The sequence below is a fragment of the Perca fluviatilis genome, chromosome 3 (assembly GCF_010015445.1).
Source record: "Perca fluviatilis chromosome 3, GENO_Pfluv_1.0, whole genome shotgun sequence".
Classification (NCBI taxonomy): Eukaryota; Metazoa; Chordata; class Actinopteri; order Perciformes; family Percidae; genus Perca; species Perca fluviatilis.
In genome coordinates, this window is record NC_053114.1 from 45647564 (window position 1) to 45663574 (window position 16011).

The window sequence follows — 16011 nt, forward strand, 5'->3', positions numbered from 1 at the left end:
GCCCTGGTTTTCATTGTTTACTCCCAAGATGCAATACTCATGTAGCCAAAGGTCTAACTGGGTGCAGGGTTTGACAGTCAATATTAATCGTCCAGAATGTGATAGCCATTTACAGTCTGGCCATCGAGCTACCACACATCACCAATAACTGCCTGCATTATGATATGATCCAAATAATTCAGTCTGCTGCTGAACCCAGTTCTGTCATGACACCTTGAAGGTTGATGGCACTGTCTGTACAGTAAACACTAAGCTAGTACCACTGTAGCTTAGCGTAAATGCAGGAAACATCAGCTAACCTGGCAACACATCTGCCCTTGAATACTAAAGCTTACTGGAAAGGTCTTTTCTGTTTTCCATTTTTCAATTGCTTGACCTTTTCTATTAAAAGGATTGCCAACAGATGTCAGAAGGGTTTCTTTAAAAAAAAAAAAAAATGTCTTGGCAATGTTTTTTAATATAAAATCATGAATTGGTAATCCGAATGAATCCGTTGTTGAACCAGTAACTGAATTTGTGTGGTCTGATAATTTAAGAAAATGACAGGAGCACCATATTTGTTTTACCAATTGGTAAAACAATCTGGCCTTAATCTGGCCCAATTGGGCCAGATTAATTTTATATCTGACAGAAATCATTTCTAACTGTTCGAAAAACTCATTTGGATACTGATGAATGTTTGAGATTACAACATGAAAAATGCCAGAATAACAAGGAATATATGAAAACTAAGGATTGTAATCCATGTCACAATGTGAAACATAACCTTAGAAGAAAATTTGAAAGGCCTGTTGAAGGAAGGAGGTTTAATAAATGAGTGTAACTCTGAGATGGGAAAGTCAGTGTTTGGTTCCAGAACAGCTGATTTGAGTTGGTTCAATCAACTCGGAGTGGGTTGACTCCCAAGTTAAACACGTGCACCACCTCCATTTAAAAAGGCAGCATGAATGGAGCCAAGATACTAGGATTCACCATGGGAACAACCACAAATCGGTCGGCATGTGCATACAGTGAGAACATATATCTTGTTTAAAAAAAGCAACGTAGCTGCTGCAAGAGATTTGGCATGGGAGAAAAATGCTGCTTGACAATGTGTATGTTCCAATATAGTGTATTAATTTGATATTTAATCACAAGTATATCACAGGTAAACTGTTTTTCAAAAAATCTGTTTACCTGTTTACACGTACGTGGTTATTTTTACAGAGACATGTCCCTTAGTTTACACGCAAACGGAGAATTCTCCTCAGAAACAGTCTTTCTAAAACCTCCGGCCAGAGTGGAGATTTTTGAGATCTTCGTTTGCACGTAAACTCAGACAAACGGAGGTTTAGGCAGCCGAGAGAGAGAAGAAGAGGAAGTGATTGGTTGCTGTTGCTATTTTCTGGCTTCTGATTGGCTAATCTGGGCTTGAGCTTCTCGTTACACCGCCACCTACAGGTCTGGCGTGCTCTGACGGCATATACCGTATTTCCTCAAATAAAAAATGGGAGTCAATTAAAAGCGGGGCCTCTGATAGTGGCCGGGGGCGTGGTCAACACGGACAAATAAAGGCCGGTCTCAAATTAAAGCCGGGGAAAAAATAGTGTGGATAATCTCCTAAATGCCTTTCATATAATATTAAGTCAAAATAAAATTCAAGGTCATTGTAATGTACATTTCTACCAATTTAATTTAACAGATTCAACAATATATTCATGCTTTTTTCCGCACATTGTTTTTCTGGATTATTGTCCTATGCGGCTGTATGTGTAACTCAGCCAGGTGTAGGTGCAGTAACCTACAGGTGCCAGTAGATGGCAGTAGCTACACTGGATGTAACACGGGGCTCGTTTAGTGCTAGCAGAGAAAGACGGGCTCTGGTGCTAGTGACGGACTTTTCAACAACAAAACGAAAAGAGTTTTAAAGTATGCGGAGGAAAACTCGGGTGAAAAAGCTGCGGGACATTTCGACATTGACCCCAGGAGAATCTGAGACTGGAAGAAACAGAAGGATGAGCCGACAAGATCAGCCAATCAGAGCAGAGCACGGCTAGCTAGCTGAAGGTGGGAGGAAACACATTAGCCTGGAGCAAGAAACAAAGCTAGCTACCTAGCGTCTGTAACATTAATCAGATACTGGTGTAACTACTGTGTGCTCTTATTGTAATCTACCAGCAATACTGTAGTAACTGTATTTGAAATAAATATCCGGTACATTTACAGGGTTCAAACTGACACAAGGGTGGTGTTTGGTTCATTCTGACCCAAATTGCTTTGTCGCCCTTCTGGCTGTTGATGTATATGGTGATATTTTTGCAAATGTGAACGCTATGGTTTTTCATTTAAAACAGTTTATTTAAAATAATTATACTTATCAAACAGATGGAATTAGAAATAAAGGCCTGCCTCTAATAAAAGCTTCAAATACAAGTCTGGTCCCTTCTGCAGTTCAGGTAAATAACGGCCCCGGCTTTTATTTGAGGAAATACGGTATATACACTGGTACGTGTAAACGAACACTTTTCTGAAAACTGACAGCTGTGCACGATGTTATTTTTTAAAACGGAGAGGTTGAAATGTCCGTTTATGAAAATAGCCGCCACGTGTAAACGTAGCATGAATTTCATTTAGGTGTAATGCTGCGGGCAAAAAAGTACTAATCCTATTCTGAGGTTGCAGTAGAGGACTGCATTAGGATTGGGTCCCGCGGGACCCAACGCAAATCTCGCGGGAGCAGGCGGTTTAAACTTTGCTGCGGGCGGCTAAAAATAAAGCCCGCGGGATCGGGATGTAGCCTGGAACCCTCCCACGCCAGCAGACGCCATAGATATACATATATACTGACTGAGTTTATACCGTTCTCTTAAAGGTCCCATGACATGGTGCTGTTTGGATGCTTTTATATAGACCTTAGTGGTCCCCTAATACTGTATCTGAAGTCTCTTTTATATAGACCTTAGTGGTCCCCTAATACTGTATCTGAAGTCTCTTTTATATAGACCTTAGTGGTCCCCTAATACTGTATCTGAAGTCCCTTTATATAGACCTTAGTGGTCCCCTAATACTGTATCTGAAGTCTCTTTTATATAGACCTTAGTGGTCCCCTAATACTGTATCTGAAGTCTCTTTTATATAGACCTTAGTGGTCCCTATACTGTATCTGAAGTCCCTTTTATATACCTTAGTGGTCCCCTAATACTGTATCTGAAGTCCTTTTATATAACCTTAGTGCCCTATATTACTGAACTTTATAGCCTTATGTCCCTAATACTGTATCTGAAGTCTCTTTTATAACCTTAGTGCCCTAATACTGTATCTGAAGTCTCTTTATATAGACCTTAGTGGTCCCATAATACTGTATCTGAAGTCTTTTATATAGACTAGTGCCCTAATACTGTATCTGAAGCTCTTTATATAACCTATCCAAACTACTACAGACCTTAGTGGTCCCCTAATACTGTATCTGAAGTCTCTTTATATAACCTTAGTGGTCCCCTAATACTGTATCTGAAGTCTCTTATATAACCTTAGTTCCCAACTTATCTGTAAACTTGCCAATTATATATATAACCTTCCCTAATACTGTACTGAAGTCTTAGACCTTAGTGGTCCCTAATACTGTATCTGAAGTCTCTTTTATATAGACCTTAGTGGTCCCCTAATACTGTATCTGAAGTCTCTTTTATATAGACCTTAGTGGTCCCCTAATACTGTATCTGAAGTCTCTTTTATATAGACCTTAGTGGTCCCTAATACTATATCTGTTGGCCGTATAACCGTTAAAATAAATGTGATACTGCTTAGGAATGTTGAATGAAAAAGAGAAACAAGAGAAACACCAACTAAGGAGGTTGAGATGTGTAAGGATTGTAATCTAAAGCACCTAATGCAGCAATGTAAGAAATAAATGACAAAAATGTCAGAAAATAACAAATAAAAATAAAGTGTCCAAAATGCTGAAAAAAGTGACAGAAACGTTAGAAAAAGTGACAAAAAGTTTGATAAAGATGTCAAAAACATCATAGAAACCTAGAAAAATGTCTGAGAAATCGCAGAAAGTGTCACAAACGTCACATAAAGGGACAAAAACAAGAGATTTTAGACATTTGGGGAAATAGGAGAGGAGGAGAGGAGGAGAGGAGTTGATTTTCACAGACCCAAACAATCAAAACAAGCCAGCTGACTGTGTGTGTGTGTGTGTGTGTGTGTGTGTGTGTGTGTGTGTGTGTGTGTGTGTGTGTGTGTGTGTGTGTGTGTGCAAGATAACATTTGATGAAAATTAGACAACTGAACCAGTTATGTTCCACCTTAATCAGGATTCAATTGCTCGCAGCTGTGTGTCGTTAACTGGCTACCTTCTGATTGGTCAGGGCAGGTCACCTGTAGCACTTATAAACCTTTCACAGGATCACAGTGGTACCTGAGCTGTTCATTCAACATGATGGCTGTTTGGTGTACTGCAGGGTGAGCGACAGGTTGTTGTGAAGTTTTTGAATGAGTTCTGTTAAGTAGTTGTACTTATGCTCTGTCTGCTTTTCAATAGGGCTTTGCTGCTTGTTTTGGTGACTGGTTTGAGTTACAGCTACCCTATGAAGCAAGGTAAAGTATCATTGCTGTCTATATCTTAAAAGTAGTTTAATTGTTTAAGGCTCTCCTGATAACTTTCTCTTGGTGCAAACCCTGCTTCTGCTGGCTCTAACTGGATGTTTCTTTATGGATTTTTGGGGCTGCCTCTAAAATTGTCTCAAATCCAGCTCAGTCCAGTTTTCAGAATGCACCTCCAGGATATGCTCAAGGCTCTTCTGCAGGCCCTGCCTCTGAACAAGGTAACTAATGTTAATGTGACTTAAACTAGCTAAACTTGAGCGTCGGTCTCTACATGTCTGAACTGATGTGGGTAGTGAATGCCCATGTTTAGCATAAATTCATTGCCTTGAATTCTACTTGCTGTTATTGGGTGATAACTCAGAAAATATGGGAGTTTTCAAAGACAACCAGTCCGCTGCGATCAAATGCAGCTTTATTTACAGTGAACAAACTCGTGACAACTGAGCATACAGACATGTCTGGGCAAGGGTGACCCGCATGCACGTTATAATGGATCCTTTTGAAACTTTGTGCTCACACCGCCCAAGATATCTATTTCAGTGCAATGGTTTACCTTTGGCAGATGCTGCTGATAGATTCACACATTCTAATACCTTCCTCTGGGTGAAGGTTGTCCCCAGACTAATCTTCTTCAAGATATGAAATGTAGGCTGAAATATCTAACCTCACTTCCTTCTGCTCCTAGGCATTTCCTGGGCTGTTGCACCTCCCAGTCCCTTTTCTGCTGGAGCATCCACAGGACTTAGCACTCAGCAGTTTGCCGCCAGTGGACCTGCCCCTCAACCACTTGGCCTTAGCTTTGTGATCCGGCCTGACTATTTTCTTCCACAGTACCAGGCAGGGGAACTCTTCCAGGAACAGAAAAGCTTTGAGCAAGGCAACTCTGAATCTGAGAACGAAGCGCAAGGTTCCATGCCACCACCTCGTTTTGTCTATGCTGCACAGCCTTCACAAGGCTTTAATGGAGGACCGGTGCCATCAGGCCTGGTCCCATATCCTTACCCTTCCTATGACTACATGTTCCTGAGTGGCCTGTATCCTCCAGGCACGTATACTTACACCAGCAACAGCTTTGAGCAGGGGAGGGACAGCTGGGAGGACGCTCACTACACCAAGGACAACTATCCCAGCACTCAGCAGGCCAAGAACATCCCTTCTAGACATCGCACAGTCAGGCAGGCGAGTATTGGGAGTGCTAGTCATGGTCTGAGTGGTGCAGCAACTGGACAACAGCAGCCCTACAGTGGAGTTGGTGTACAAGGGTCTTACTCTCAGCTGGGTCGACACCGCCGGGCAGCGCCAAGAGCATTCATGCAAAAGGTACCGTTCTGTGCTTCAGTTAGCAGGATATTTTCAGAGTTTGAGATTAACAGGTTTCCTTTTCTGTCTTTCAGGTTGGCTAAAGGTGACTCTGAAGTATTGTCAATAAAGAGTAACTTTTATGTTTGCCTTGGTTTTCAATTTTTACTCACAAGATGCAATACTCATGTAGCCAAAGGTCTAACTGGGTGCAGGGTTTATTGACAGTCAATATTAATGGTCCAGAATGTGATAGAAATTTACACTCTAGTCATTGAACTGTCACCAATAACTGCCTACATTATGCTATGATCCAAATAATTCAGTCTGCTGCTGAACCCAGTTCCGTCATGACCCCTTGAAGGTTGATGGCACACTGTCTGTACGGTAAAAGCTAAGCTAGTACCACTGTAGCCTAGTGTAAATGCTGGAAACTATCTGCTAACCTGGCAACACATCTGCACTAAAGTTCACTGAAAGGTCTTTTCTGTTTTGCATAATCTAAACAGACTTGGAAGCAGTTCTTTAAAATTGATCACTAGTGGAAAAACTGTTCGGTTTGTCCAGCACAACTTAATTTTAGTTTCCATTTTTCAATTTCACAATTTACTGTGAAAGTATAACACTATCAGGGCTTTCTTTTAAAAAAAAAAAAAAAACTGTCTTGGATTTGTGTTTATATAAAATCATGAATTGGTAATCAGTTGAACTAGTAATTTTAAGAAAATGACAGGATTGCCTCAAATCTCAAATTGGGCCAAGTAAGACTAAACTTATATTTGACAAAAGGAATTTCTAACATTTGGCTACTGCTGAATGTTCGGTGAGACTACAACATGAAGAAAAACTCTAGAATAACAAGGAACAAAAACCCAAGGATTATAATGCTTAGTGTAACAGATGTGAAGAGAGACAACCTCAGCTGATTTTTTTTTTTTTTTTTTTTTTTTTTTTTTTCAAGATTTATTTTCTGCAGCAGACAATACAACATTAATTGGCTTCTGGTCTGTTTCCTTCTATCTGCTCCTAAACATTAAATAACAGAATTTACACCATGAAACTGGACCGCTGAGCCTCCCTTATTTACACTGCACAGAAATGGCACAAAAATGGTGCTTTAAAAGAGTTAAAGCATGATTAAAACTTATATTAAAGCATACAATGGCACTAAACTGCTTAGTTAATATTGTATTAGCTTAGAGGCACTAAGTAGTGAAGGGTGACAACACAATTTTCAAAGAAAACAAAATAGCACAGCAGCATTTTACACACAAACTACCTCAGCAATACAATACGGTGTTATGAGAAGGCTGAAGCAACGGCAACTGAGGTACAATAGAGGTGCAATGAGCAACATCTCAGCTGGAAACGATAGCATTTGATAAACTCAAGATAAAATTCACAAATATACAAATCATTAAATGATTAAAATATGATTACAATTAAATTAAACAAATTGGAATTAAAGTGCATGTTTAACTCCATTACAATTAATGTCGCAATGTGCAACATAAACTTAGAAGAAAATGTAAAGGCCCGTTGAAGGAAGGAGGTTTAACAAATGGAGGCTAACCCTGAACTCTGAGTTGATATACCCTGAGGTGGGAAAGTCAGTTTTCGTTTCCAGAACAGCTGATTTGAGTTGGTTCAAATCAACTCAGAGTGGGTTGACTCCCAAGTTAAACACGTGCACCACCTCCATTTAAAAAGGCAGCATGGATGGAGCCGTGATACTAGGATTCACCATGGCAACAACCACAAATCGGTCATCATGCACACATACAGTGAGTTTGAACATATATCTTGATTAAAAAAAAAAGCATCATGGCTGCTGCTGCAAAAGAGATTTGGCATGGGAGAAAAATGCTGCTAGACTCAATGTGTATGTTCCAATATAGTGTATTAATTTGATATTTAATCACAAGTATACTACTGGTGAAAACTGTTTTTCAAAAAAACTGTACCTGTTTACACGTACATGGTTAATTTTACAAACACATATGTCCCTTCGTTTACACACAAATGGAAAATTCTCCCCAGAAACCGAGTCTTTCTAAAACCTCCGGCCAGAGTGGAGATTTTTGAGATCTTCGTTTGCACGTAAACTCAGACAAACGGAGGTTTAGACAGCCGAGAGAGAGAGAGAAAGAGGAAGTGATTGGTTGCTGTTGTTGCTATTTTCTGGCTTCTGATTGGCTAACGTGGGCTTGAGCTTCTCGTTATCACCGCCACCTACAGGGGTATATATATATATATATATAAATGAACACTTTTCTGAAATCTGACAGCTGTGCACGATGTTTATTTTTGAAAACCGTCACGTTTCACTAGGACAGCAACCCAAAAGTAAGTAAGTAAGTAAGTAAAATTTATTTATAAAGCGCTTTTCACAGATAAAATCACAAAGTGCTGTACAAAAGAATAGGTAACACAAACAATATAAAATGTATATACATATGTAAAATTAAAGTGACACTAGTGAAAAGCAGACGAGGACAAGGTGAGTAGAATGAGCAAAAAGGTGAGTCTTTATTAGGCTTTGTACGTGGAAGCAGGTGAGTCCAGCGAGTGAGGCAGTGGTGGAAGTGGGTCGGCTGACCGGTACGTGCAGGTCCGGTAATGATGGTGAAGTAGACAGCCCGGCAGAGGTGGAGAGAATTTCCCAGGTCCCAAAACTGCAGTCAGAGGAACAGGCAGATTAGTAATGGCGCGACGTCCCAAAAAAAACAGCAGAACAAAAACTTACTAACTGATACTCAAGCAAACCGTTGAGGCCAACAATCCTGCAGAGAATGGATGTCAGGTCACAGCTTAAAGGAACATGCCGACTTATTGGGACTTTAGCTTATTCCCCGTACCCCCCAGAGTTAGATAAGTCCATACAGACCCTTCTCATCTCAGTGCGTGCTGTAACGCTGTCTGACGCCCCCAGCATTAGCTTAGCCTAGCACAGATCCTGCAGGTAACTGGTTCCAACTAGCCTACTGCTCCGAATAAGTGACAAAATAACACCAACATGGTCCTATTTCCGTGTTGTTATTTGTAGAGTCACAGAGTGAACAAATAACAAGGTCACATGACACACAGCCAGCTTCTAACCGTAAACAAACCGCAGGAACTATATTCTCAGAAAGGCGAAGCTGCTCTGGGCTTCTCAGGTGCTGCAAGCATATCACTCCGCCCAAGTAGCAGAAGTAGCAGTGCTTCGCCTTTCTGAGAATATAGTTCCCAGTTTATATATGGTTAGAAGAAGGCATGTTACGTTGTTATTTGTACATGCTGTGACTCTACAAATCACAACATGGAAATAGGAACATGTTGGTGTTATTTTTGTTACTTATTCGGAGCAGTAGGCTAGTTGGAACCACTTACTTCCAGGATCTGTGCTAGGCTAAGCTAATGCTGGAGCCGTCAGACAGTGTTACAGCACACACTGAGATCAGAAGGGTGTGTATGGACTAGTCTAACTCTGGGGGTTACTGTGAGAAGGGTATGTATGGACTAGTCTAACTCTGGGGGTTACTGTGAGAAGGGTATGTATGGACTAGTCTAACTCTGGGGGTTACTGTGAGAAGGGTATGTATGGACTAGTCTAACTCTGGGGGTTACGGTGAATAAGATAAAGTCCCAATAAGTCAGCGTGTTCCTTTTAAATGGTGGAGAGGTGATGATCAGGGCCAGGTGTGCAGATTACAGATGAGACACAGGTGTGAGCGGTTGCAGAGCCTCCAGCCTTGCTTCGTTTCCTGGCAACCAGAAAGGTTGCGTTCAGGAACTCACAGAAAACAGACTCGCAGGCAGAAAACACAGGAGCAGAGGCAGAGCATGACCTCAGGGGGCCAGAGAGGTTGAAATGTCCGTTTGTGAAAATAGCCGCCACGCGTGTGTGTGTGTGTGTGTGTGTGTGTGTGTGTGTGTGTGTGTGTGTGTGTGTGTGTGTGTGTGTGTGTGTGTGTGTGTGTGTAAATGCATGTACATGCTATATATATGTGTGTGTGTGTGTGTGTGTGTGTGTGTGTGTGTGTGTGTGTGTGTGTGTGTGTGTGTGTGTCTAAATGCATGTACGTGCTATATGTGTGTGTGTGTGTGTTCTAAATGCATGTGTGTGCTATATGTGTGTGTGTGTGTGTGTGTGTGTGTGTGTGTGTGTGTGTGTGTGTGTGTGTGTGTGTGTGTGTGTGTGTAAGAAGTCCCAGAAGTCAGCACTGATTGGTTGATCTTTCTGACACACACAGTTTGCTCCCTCCCATCTTCCCTCGCGTCCTCCCATCTAACCTCTCTCTCTTCCATCCTCCCTCCCTCCCATTCAACCATCCTCCCTCCCTCTCTCTCTCTCTCTCTCTCTCTCTCTGTCCCTCCATACTCCTGATACCAAGTTGGGAAAAACATAATCTTGTCCTCTTGCTGTGTCCAGCTTTAAGAGGGGGAGAGAGGGAGAGAGAGGTTCCTTCACCTCTGGCTGTCTGAAGGTCTGACTGATGGTTCATATTTACTGTATCTGTAACTCTCTCACACAACCCCCATCTCTCTCTCCCTCCCTCCCTCTCCCTCTCCCTCCCTCTCCCTCTCTCTCTCCTCTCTGAGTCCAAACTCTCCCTTTCGCTGTCCAAAACGCCTCTGAACTCCTCCAAGCCTCCCCTGGTCCTCGGCCCACGCAGATCAGAGCTGGCAGCTCCGATCGCTGCGGGAGCGTCCTGCCTCAGCTCCAGCTTTCTTTACTTTCTATCTTCTGTCGAACTGTATTTACTCCTTGGGGGTTTGATGATAAACAGCCGTCCGGCGCTATCTGCTCTGCAGGGAGGAGGCCGAGAGGCGAGGGAGGGGCGGGCGGCCTCCACTCGCTGACTCCGGGATTAGTTCTTTAGGTTTATTTTTTCAGTTTTAGGGAAATGCAAAGTTCACTTAATCACTTTGAAGATCTGTGAAGTGAAATAAAACAGCTCTCCGCAGCAAAACGTATTACTTCCAGCTCCAAACATTGACGTTATGACCTCATGTTGTAATCCTGTTTTAGTTGTAGACTAACCTCAGATTTTCTGAATTTATTTTGTCCAGTTATTTTAATTAAACTCAACTTTTAATGCCAATGCCTGTATTCATTCGGTGATGTGCTGCCGTGAGTCTACGGGCCCTATTTTGCCGATCTAAGGTGCGTTTAGGGCGTGTCCAAATCCACTTTTTGTTAAGGCTGTACATACGACCCAGAACACAGAGATACCACTCAGGACACAGATAAACAGTTCAAGTGTTTATTAGGCGTAAATACTCAGAGGAGATGAACGATCGAGGCTGAGCTTGTAGTTTTCTGGGAACGGACTGAAGCTCGAGGGAACCGGGCAGTGGCAGATCCGAAGGAGGTCCACAGTAGAATCCAGGAGAAGCAGGTGGTTGTGTCTGAGTGGCGAGAGGCAGGCAGCACGGCAGGTAGGAAGCAGGTAACAGCGGGATCTGCACAGAGGAACTGAAGTTAGACAGAGCAAACACTAAAATCACGAGAGCTGCTAGGAACACGAGCGGGAATACTGCGCCGAGTTACCACGTAGGAGTCTGTAATGATCTGGCGCTGAAGAGGTGAACAGCCCGGGTATAAATACAGCAGGTGTGAATCATGGAATGAGCATCGGCTGTGCCGGCAACAGAGCAGGGATGAATGAAAGAGGTGTGTTTTGGGCGTAACATGCAATCAACCAATCAGAGATCATCTCCCATTCCCTTTAAAAGCCAGGCGCGTTTGGACCTTGGAGCATTGCTGTTATGATGGAGGATTTACACTGTCATATTTTTATTAGTAATCTTCTGCATGTGTGTGTGTGTGTGTGTGTGTGTGTGTGTGTGTGTGTGTGTGTGTGTGTGTGCGTGCCTGTGTGTGTAACAAGCATAGTGTGTGCGCACTGTGCACGAGCCTAGGAGCATTTTACTAATGCGCTGTTAAAATAACAATGAACTGCTGCGTTATTGACTTTAGACCAGGTTTTTGTTGGTCAATGGTGCGATCACTTCCACCCAGAATGCACCTGAACACACTTAACTGACATGCAGCAAATACTACTCTCTACTGCTGTCTTTCTACATACTACTCTCTACTGCTGTCTCTCTACATACTACTCTCTACTGCTGACTCTCTACATAATACTCTCTACTGTTGTCTCTCTACATACTAGTCTCTACTGCTGTCTCTCTACATACTACTTTCTACTGCTGACTCTCTACATAATACTCTCTACTGTTGTCTCTCTACATACTAGTCTCTACTGCTGTCTCTCTACATAATACTCTCTACTGCTGTCTCTCTACATACTACTCTCTACTGCTGTCTCTCTTCATACTACTCTCTACTGTTGTCTCTCTACATACTCTCTACTGCTGTCTCTCTACATACTACTCTCTACTGTTGTCTCTCTACATACTACTCTCTACTGCTGTCTCTCTACATACTACTCTCTACTGCTGTCTCTCTACATACTACTCTCTACTGCTGTCTCTCTACATACTACTCTCTACTGTTGTCTCTCTACATACTACTCTCTACTGCTGTCTCTCTACATACTACTCTCTACTGCTGTCTCTCTACATACTACTCTCTACTGTTGTCTCTCTACATACTACTCTCTACTGCTGTCTCTCTACATACTACTCTCTACTGCTGTCTCTCTACATAATACTCTCTACTGCTGTCTCTCTACATACTACTCTCTACTGCTGTCTCTCTACATACTACTCTCTACTGCATACTACTCTCTACTGCTGTCTCTCTACATACTACTCTCTACTGCTGTCTCTCTACATACTACTCTCTACTGCTGTCTCTCTACATACTACTCTCTACTGCTGTCTCTCTACATACTACTCTCTACTGCTGTCTCTCTACATACTACTCTCTACTGCTGTCTCTCTACATACTACTCTCTACTGCATACTACTCTCTACTGCTGTCTCTCTACATACTACTCTCTACTGCTGTCTCTCTACATACTACTCTCTACTGCACACGTGAGTCTGTTTGATTTAAGGGATTCCCTAATTGGTGAATAAATGTTATTGTAATAAATATACTTCCCTCTTTCCTTCCCTTACTCCTCCCTTCCTTTTTTCTCTCCTCTTCCTTCCCATCTCCATCCCCAACTTTGCTTCCCCCAAATTCACTTTCTTTGCAGCTTTCTTTATCCTCTTTTCCCCGCTCTTCTTCTTCAACACATGCACGCACACACACAGAGAGTTGCAGTGTGTTGCCTCATGCAGCAGACCTGCAGAGGGAGATCAGAAGCAGTTTTAAATGCTTTAGTCATGACTTTCTGTGCAGCAGACTGAGGCTTCGGTGTCTTTAATATTTCAGGCGGCTGCTGCTCGGCGCGGCGTTATCGCACCATGATGACATTTAGAGGCGAGGAGGTGTAACGCTGCTCCAACACAACCCCGGGACACCACACAGCAGCAGAACAACTCGCATCAACTTCACTTCGGCTCTGCATGTCAGTCAAGGTTAAAGTCACAGTTACATTTCTCTTTCTGCTGAGTTAAAACTTCCCACAGTAAGAGAAGTAAAATGGGGATCACTTTCATCACTTTCACACAAAATGCATCCAGTGCAGCCAGTTCTCATTCAGCATTCGGACATGGAGCTCTGAGAAGTGAAGCTGTGTAACTGGTGTGTATTCCACGTGTTTATTACTGTCAGCAGCACGTTGACTGCTGCTGTGTAAGAGATCCTCGTATAGGGAGGAGGTCGGGGGCGGGGGGGGATGTTCGGCTCCTAAAACACAACAAACGCAACAAAAACATTGGGAAAAAAAAAATGTGTCCAACAAAACTCTGAAAAATTTGACAAAAACTCAAAAAAATTGCAAAAAAACTCAAAAACTGAAGACGAAAACTCAGAAAAAACTGCCAAATTAACCTTGAAAAGGCGACAACATCACACACACACACATTCAGACATGCTCACACACACACACTCAGACATGCTCACACACACACACAAATGTGTACTACTATCTCTGTATGATGATATAATGTATAACAGCTGTGTACTACTATCTCTGTATGATGATATAATGTATAACAGCTGTATACTACTATGTCTGTATGATGATATAATGTATAACAGCTGTGTATTACTATCTCTGTATGATTATATAATGTATAACAGCTGTATACTACTATCTCTGTATGATTATATGATATATAACAGCTGTAACAGCTGTATACTACTATCTCTGTATGATTATATAATGTATAACAGCTGTATACTATTATCTCTCTATGATTATATGATATATAACAGCTGTAACAGCTGTATACTACTATCTCTGTATGATTATATAATGTATAACAGCTGTATACTATTATCTCTCTATGATTATAGAATGTATAACAGCTGTATACTACTATCTCTGTATGATTATAGAATGTATAACAGCTGTATACTATTATCTCTGTATGATTATATAATGTATAACAGCTGTATACTACTATCTCTGAATGATTATATAATGTATAACAGCTGTATACTATTATCTCTCTATGATTATATAATGTATAACAGCTGTATACTACTATCTCTGTATGATTATAGAATGTATAACAGCTGTATACTACTATCTCTGTATGATTATATAATGTATAACAGCTGTATACTACTATCTCTGAATGATTATATAATGTATAACAGCGTATATAATTCTGAATATTATAAATGTATAAAGTGTATACTATTATCTCTATGATTATATAATGTATAACAGCTGTATACTACTATCTCTGTATGATTATATAATGTATAACAGCTGTATACTACTATCTCTGTATGATTATAGAATGTATAACAGCTGTATACTATTATCTCTGTATGATTATATAATGTATAACAGCTGTATACTACTATCTCTGAATGATTATATAATGTATAACAGCTGTATACTATTATCTCTGTATGATTATATAATGTATAACAGCTGTATACTACTATCTCTGTATGATTATATAATGTATAACAGCTGTATACTACTATCTCTGAATGATTATATAATGTATAACAGCTGTATACTACTATCTCTGTATGATTATATAATGTATAACAGCTGTATACTACTATCTCTGTATGATTATATAATGTATAACAGCTGTATACTACTATCTCTGTATGATTATATAATGTATAACAGCTGTATACTACTATCTCTGAATGATTATATAATGTATAACAGCTGTATACTACTATCTCTGTATGCATGTGATAGGATTTCTTTATTTTATTATGCAGTTTTGTACGTGGTGTCAGATCGGAGCATAAACTTGCAGTACTTGCAACAAAAACTCTGAAAGAAACTGCCAGTAATAACCTTAAAAAGGCGACAACATCACACACACACACACACGCACATGTACACACACACACACACACACACACACAGACATGCACACACACTCAGACATGCTCTCACACACACACACAAACACACACACAAACACACACACACACACTCAGACATGCTCTCACACACACACACAAACACACACACACACACAAACACACACAGACATGCTCTCTCACACACAAACACACGCACACTCAGACATGCTCACACATCCACACACACACACACATTTAAAGACACGCACACACACTCAGATATGCTCACACACACACACACACACACACACACACTCAGACATGCTCACACATCCACACACACACACACATTTAAAGACACGCACACACACTCAGATATGCTCACACACACACACACACACACAGACATGCTCTCACACACACACACACACGCACACTCAGACATGCTCACACATCCACACACACACACACATTTAAAGACACGCACACACACTCAGATATGCTCACACACACACACACACACACACACACTCAGACATGCTCTCACATACACACACACACATTTAAAGACACACAGACACACACACACACACACACACACACACACACACACACACACACACACACACACACTCAAATATGCTCATACACACACACACACACTCATGCAGATTTTTAAGGAGGTGAACTGTGTGCAGAGGGCGACACCAAGTGGACACAAACAGGAATCTACCCTCCTGTTGTCAATGGAACAAATTTGACACAAAATCTGA

General features: G+C 41.3%; 1 protein-coding gene across 1 annotated transcript; it reads left to right on the forward strand.

Annotated features, from left to right (window-relative positions):
* Nucleotides 1–4373: 4373 nt before the first annotated feature.
* On the forward strand, nt 4374–6032 carry LOC120555451. The gene is made up of 5 exons (XM_039794139.1): nt 4374–4446; nt 4526–4581; nt 4737–4808; nt 5276–5910; nt 5985–6032. The coding sequence occupies exons 1-5, from the start codon at nt 4421–4423 to the stop codon at nt 5991–5993; spliced, it is 798 nt and encodes a 265-aa protein (XP_039650073.1). The 5' UTR covers nt 4374–4420; the 3' UTR covers nt 5994–6032.
* Nucleotides 6033–16011: the final 9979 nt, after the last annotated feature.

Excerpts from the sequence above, each read along its gene's own strand:
- LOC120555451 (XM_039794139.1), top strand. The coding sequence starts at position 4,421 with ATGATGGCTGTTTGGTGTACTGCAGG. Across the intron at positions 4,447-4,525 it reads GCTGTTTGGTGTACTGCAGG|GGCTTTGCTGCTTGTTTTGG; the intron begins GTGAGCGACAGG and ends GCTTTTCAATAG. Across the intron at positions 4,582-4,736 it reads CAGCTACCCTATGAAGCAAG|CTCAGTCCAGTTTTCAGAAT; the intron begins GTAAAGTATCAT and ends TCTCAAATCCAG.